Raw genomic sequence first — 6,000 nt, 5'->3', positions numbered from 1 at the left:
TCCTCCCTCCCAGTGCTCGGGCCGCGACTCACAAAGTTCCCTGGCGGCAAGCCCAAGAGGAAGGACGAGGTGTTCCTGGACGCGCTCTACCTGAAGCCCATGCGGGCGTGAGTGCTTGGTTTCTGGGTGTTTCGGGGGAGAGTGTCCTGTGTGCCTGCCCTGGCAGCGCTCGGTGTGCCACCCGCAGCAGCCATTGCACGTTACAAAAATCAGGGTGCGTGCCGAACGGACCCACCCCCCACACACACATCAGCAAATCCTGACATGCAGCCCGCGCACCACCTGTGCAGGGTGTGTGCACTGGCCGGGGCCAGCGTCGGCTCCTACCACGACCTCCGGCGCGGGCTGCAGGCAGAGCTGGCGGACTGGGCCGCGACGCGGTATCGCGGCGAGCTGCTGGAGGGGGTGCTGCGGGGCATGCGGGAGGACATCGAGGAGTACGAATCGACGCCACGCAACCGCGCGCACCTCTCGGAGCCAGGGGAGGGCGCTCCAGGCGCCGCCGGGGCTGAGGCCGAGGAGGAGCCTGCCGTCGCGGCACAAGCCTGAGCCAGAAGGGGGGACTTGCGCCCGTGTGGGCACCCACTGCGTGGCGACGGGGGGTGCCATCCCATCCAAGGGAAGGTTTGCGAGGTGCAGGCCCGCACCTGAGGCTCTCCCACACGCCCAGAGTCCCCTTCCCAATCTGTGTGCAGCATACCAAACACATCGACGTGCTGGGCTCCATGACAAGTGGATAGTAGGAACATTAAACAATGGGACAAAAGGTCGTTGTGCAGTCATTCGTGACTGCACCCCGCCGCGAGTGACGGCACAGCACAAAATTGCCCAGGGGCTCGGCCCCATGCCACTCGAACAAACATCTAGATGTGGCACCGCATAGGATGGGACCGTGGGAGGAAAAGACAGGTCGAATGGTTTGGAGGCACGGCGGAAACTCGCCGCATGGAGCTCAATCTGCCCCTTCTACGCCATAAAATTGCAAACAACAGGCACACTCACGCTCTCCCGCTAAGAAGCCTGGATCGCGGCACAACACTCCCAGGTGCAGGGTCTCGACAGGACTCTGTGATGGGTCCAGTCTGCGCAGCAGTCCTTCCACACAGACCAATCCCTACAACGTCCTCGTGCGGGGCCTACTCCTGGGCGCTCGCGCGCTTGCGGTCCAGGATCTCCCTCTTCTGGGCCTTGGTGAGGCCTTGACGCTTGATCCCAGTCATGTTGTAACCGTCAGCCGAGGCCTTCGTGGAGCTCTTGCCAGCGGTGATGTTGGCGCTGGCACTCTGTACGCTGCCGAAGGCAAGGCCTGCAGAGCGGCGGGGCGGGAGGGACGTCACGGCCTCCACAATGAGGATGGAGGATGGACCCTCCGCAAATCGGGGGGGTATGGCGACAAGGACTGTCGGAATCGAAGCAGGTTGACCGCATGGCGCGCATTCCGCCACCGCACAGTGCATATGCCAAGATAGAATGGTTCCAGACGTACCGACAAGGGGGATAGCGGCCAGCACCTTCCGACGGTTGGTGTCCTCGGTGTTATGAGCGGAGCAGGTGGTTGTCGACCTCCGAGCATCCATGGAGCGCTGCAGTCGTCGGGGCAAAGTAATAAATCTGTGTCAAGCAGCCGATTGGCAATGCATAGTGTCCTCGAGCTTGGGCGGCGAGTGCGTGCGGGTACCCACCTTGCCGGCAATAGCGCTGTTGAGGAATGCTTGCACGAGAGTCGTCATGGTGGCTCGACAGTCAGAGAATAGATTCAAAAGGGATTCGGCGTGTAGAACTGGGGCTGAAAGTGTGCAGTATGCTTAATAATGGTCAGGGAGAGCCGATAAGGTGGGGAGGGGCGGTGAGGTTCATGTGGGCATCCTTTCCTCCTCCATCGAACCCAGGACGTGAAAATCACGGACAGATCCCCGCTGATCTGGCCCACCCAAACCTTGATTGATCAGAACACCCAAGTCTCTGATTTTCAAGGGCAGAATGTTGGCGCAATGGACACAAACCCCTTTCGCCTGCATCTTAGATGGTCAACAGATAATTGCAACCCATTTTCCACTGTGTTGGAGTTCAGGCCCCGCAAAGCATTTCACCTCCTCATGGTGTCTCCACTTTCGAGAAGAAATCCAAGATTGCGCAATCTGTCCACCATCTGCCACTCCCAGGGACTGTTTCCTTCCACCTTCCCAGCTGGCACCATGGGCAGCACAGGCCCTGTCAAGACCATTTGCGGTGCATGGTGCCGATTCCGCCCTTAGTTCTCTCAGATGCACACGCCCCACGGCCAGCCAGTGGATGCACCTCGCCGATTGCGGCATCCTGCTCAAAGTGACAAGGTCGGGTGGTCCGAGATGCTTAGCGGCGGCGGTGGTGTGCTGGTACCTTGAATGAGGCACAGGACGGGTGCTACTGGCAAGACCCTGCTTTGCGGGACTCACAGCTGCAAACATGGTGTTGTTGCATGAGGGACACCACATTCTTGCAATGGGACACTACGTGTCATGCACAGCACGCGCTCCCAGGCTTGACTTTCCTATGCTCTGACTGTATTGCTTCCAGCTGCCGCAGCAGATTCCCCATCTGCATTGTGGTCACTCGCGGCTCGGCCTTGGTGTCCGTTAAGGGCATTTGTCTCCCACACGCTGAGGAGCTTCCTGTCCTGGCTAGATGTGTTACATGCACACTGAGTTCCACCGCAACACCTTGCCCTCGCCCACTCCAAGAGACTGGGCTTGCTGATCACATCAAAGCCACACTCCAGTCTGACAGAGCATTCAAGGGCATGGAGCCTCATGCGCCACCGCGACTTGGCCGCAATTCTGTGCCTCATCTTCTTCTGGCGCGTGTGGGATAGCATCTGTTGCGAGGGTAATGTCTGTGCCTGTGGGGGACCACCGTGAACTTCCAGATCTGATCTGTGCCCCTCGGCCAGGAATTTGTGGTGGTGTATCTAGTGGTGTGGGAATCGTTCCATGTCCATGTGGCATACTCATTGTCGATCAAGTATACGGTGACTTTGCCAGACGTGTAGGTCACGATGGTGATGGTGATTGTCACCTTCTCAGTGGAGGAGGACCACTGGAAGTTACTTCCGGCAAAGCGGGCGGTGGCGGGCTGGGAGGGAGAGGTGATGGTGGGCTGGGCGGCGGCGGAGACAGTGGTCGGCTGGGAGGGGAAGGAGGTGGTGGCGGGCTGATAGGAGGAGGTGATGGTGGGCTAGGAGGGAGCCCGGTGGGAGGAGAAGACGGCAGCGGCCCGGTGGGAGGAGGAGAGGACGGTGGCGGGCTGGGAGGGACCCCTGTGCTTGGTGGAGGTGGCGACTGGAAGGTGGTAAGAGGTGGCGACTGCTTCATGGGTGGGGGAGGCGACTTCCTTGAGGGTGGGAGATGCGACTTTCTTCCAGGCGAGGGAGGCGGCGGCGACATTTTCTTGGTGGGGGGTGGCGAGCTGCGCTTGGGTGGAGGTGATGGAGGATTGTAGGTCTTGAACGCATACTTCCTGAGTTCTGACAGGCTGCAGAAGTTCAGTACCATCCGGATACCCACTGCATTGTTGCAGCGGAGTCTGGACCCCGCGTTGTTGTCACCCCAGTTGTAGTTGCCCTTGTTGGAATTTCCTGTGGAAGTGCAGGACCGTTGAGACGACTGAGGAAGGCTGGTAAGTAGTCCATCGAGTAGAGGTCATCAGCCCATGCTCGCCCCGTCGTCCTATCCCACCCTCTAGCATACCAATGTTGTAGTCGCCCACATTGTTGTCGCCGAAGTTGTCCTTGCCCTTGTTGCCTGTACCGACGTTGCCTCTTGAATCAGCTGTGCACGCCGACTGCCATGCCTTTAGGCACTCCACACCCACCAGAATCTCAGTGGATCCACCCTTGACCAGTGTTAACAGGCTCAGGCTGATGGCGTGGACAGACAATCCGAGAGCTTTGAGTGTAGTCGTCCTGACGGAACCCTGCTTGCTATAGCCTTGCTCCCTGTGATGTTAGGAGGGGAGATAGGTAACACCACAGGGGAGTGCGAGCTGAACCCCCCTCTTGGTCTGCAAGTTCCCCTGCCCAGGATCGCATGCCACACTCTCACGCCGCATGTCTTCGCACCTGCAAAACCCCCCCGCGCTCTTGGCAGTGAGGGACGGTTACATGGGGTCCGTATCTGCAATGTTAGCACCGGAAACCGGGGAGCGGGGAGCAAGTCGATTCGAAGTGAGAGCTGTTTGTGGAACTCCCCACGTCTTCCGGAAGGGGCATTACATCATGGCGGGGCCTTTGACCCTAATTGTAATACAACCTAGTAGGAATACTCACATGGCAGATGGCAGGGAGTAGAACTTGGACGTGCATGCTCCCTGGCATGTGTGAGGTGGGGTTCTGGTCGGTGAAGGATGGGCCTCGCGGACGTGCATGTGACCGTCCTTGCCAAGTGAGGATACTTGCAAATGAACCTTTGCATACCTTAATTGCCACCGTGAGGCTCAGAAGACAGACGGCTATGCCCAAGCAGGGCAATAGCCCGCAGGTCCCGCATTTAAGTACCGCGGGGGGGTTAACGAACGACGCACGGCTGTGCTGTGTTACCAGAAGAGGCCGAAGAGAGCTGAGAGGCCGGGAAATCTACTGCTATAAGTATCTTGGCTCATGTAGGGGGCATCGGGAGGCGTTGCCTCGTAAATTTGCGTACCCGAGGCGCCCTTGGCCCTCTCCGGCGACGGTGTGACCGGACACTAAAGATTGACGCGACGTCCCGCCCCCCGGAGTGCTCCGGACGGGGATGGTCTCTGCTAAATATTTCAAAAGCATACGCAGCTGAGCTGCCATCGCGGCCTCGTCCAGTGCGTCGGTCTTCTACCAACCCCCATCTCTATGGTGAGGGTGATCATTGCAGCCAATCACTGGAGTGCCTGCTTCACCTCTGATCCACCTTCTGGTGGAAAGGCGGTGTTGCTTGGGATGCTCAGGCATGGCGGCGTGCAATATTCTCTATGATTTGCAGGGCGGTACCACCGTCCAGTCTTGGACCTCGGGCCTCTCGCATGTTGCTGCAATGTCAGGGCGGGAGAAAAATGGTCAGGTACACTGGACGTTGCTCCCAGCCCAAACCTCCTGACGGTGCCAGCCATGGATCTCAAGATGAGTTCTATGTAGAAGCGTGCACAGAGAGATGCATCAGCAAGCTGGTGCGGATGATGGAATGATGGGGCCTTGCTGTGGCACCGGGATGAGACGCCCAGGGCGGTGCGCTGCAGCAGAGACATTGCGCACCCCATGCAGTCCACCCTTCGGTGATGCTGCAGTCTGCCGGCCTCCCTGCACGGCTTCCCACTCGCGGTCTATGCCAGGAACAAATGACGCAATTTTGTGCCCGAGGAGGCACCACATGATATGGTCAGTAAGGTCTAGGCATGGCGTGGGGCAGTTACTGGTGATGCCATCGGGCGGTCCGTGTCTGGGGCACGGGAATCCATGAATCACACACCCTGCAAATTTGTCATCTCAATATTCGATTCGTGCCCCTCCCTCCCCCCTCCCTTCCACACGTCCCTGGGAGATAAGATATGTGCGCCGAGAAGGCTCGCGTAATTCCAGAAGCCACTCTTCACTGCACTTTTTGTCGCGGCCTGGAAACCACATCTTCTTCTTCGCCGGTCGCATGTGCCCGCGCGCTGGCTTTTGACTATTCTGGAGTCAACGGCATGCTGTACTGGTTGAGAGGTGTGAGCCCCTCTGATTCTGCATTTTCATTTCATGAAGACCAAACTTGTCGACAAGTTGTACCTCGACCAGGGGAGGACGCGATCGCGGGGGATGCAGTGTGAGCATCGGGCTCCAGATCGGGGAATGGATCCCGCATGCATCGGGGGTGCACCAGAGATGGACTCCATACCCCGCCCCCTGCTTGCCAAAAGACATTTTGGATAAAAGGGGTGTGGAGGAGGTATGGTACGGCTAGGGGACATCTGGGTTCATTGACTAGCATTACCTTTGTTGCATTGGCTGAGCCTCAC

General features: G+C 58.6%; 2 protein-coding genes across 2 annotated transcripts in view; one reads left to right on the top strand and one right to left on the bottom strand.

Annotated features, from left to right (window-relative positions):
• The window catches only part of F751_5661 (hypothetical protein), a gene marked incomplete at both ends in the record, with an annotated part of 4,856 nt that extends 4,307 nt beyond the window's left edge, over positions 1 to 549 (top strand). Inside the window, 2 exons of the mRNA XM_011402382.1 lie at positions 14 to 107; positions 291 to 549. Of these exons, the coding sequence (XP_011400684.1) occupies positions 14 to 107; positions 291 to 549 (353 nt within the window). The remainder of the gene's footprint in view (positions 1 to 13; positions 108 to 290) is intronic.
• Positions 550 to 1,136: 587 nt separating this feature from the next.
• Positions 1,137 to 1,577, bottom strand: F751_5660 (hypothetical protein; the record flags this gene model as incomplete). Its single annotated transcript, XM_011402381.1, has 2 exons — positions 1,137 to 1,306; positions 1,487 to 1,577. 2 exons carry the CDS (start codon positions 1,575 to 1,577, stop codon positions 1,137 to 1,139), a joined length of 261 nt encoding a protein of 86 aa, XP_011400683.1.
• Between the last annotated feature and the right edge of the window lie 4,423 nt (positions 1,578 to 6,000).

The sequence above is a fragment of the Auxenochlorella protothecoides genome (assembly GCF_000733215.1).
Source record: "Auxenochlorella protothecoides strain 0710 unplaced genomic scaffold scaffold66, whole genome shotgun sequence".
Taxonomy (NCBI): domain Eukaryota; kingdom Viridiplantae; phylum Chlorophyta; class Trebouxiophyceae; order Chlorellales; family Chlorellaceae; genus Auxenochlorella; species Auxenochlorella protothecoides.
The sequence above is the reverse complement of the archived record's forward strand: the minus strand, read 5'-3'. Positions and strand labels throughout refer to the sequence as shown.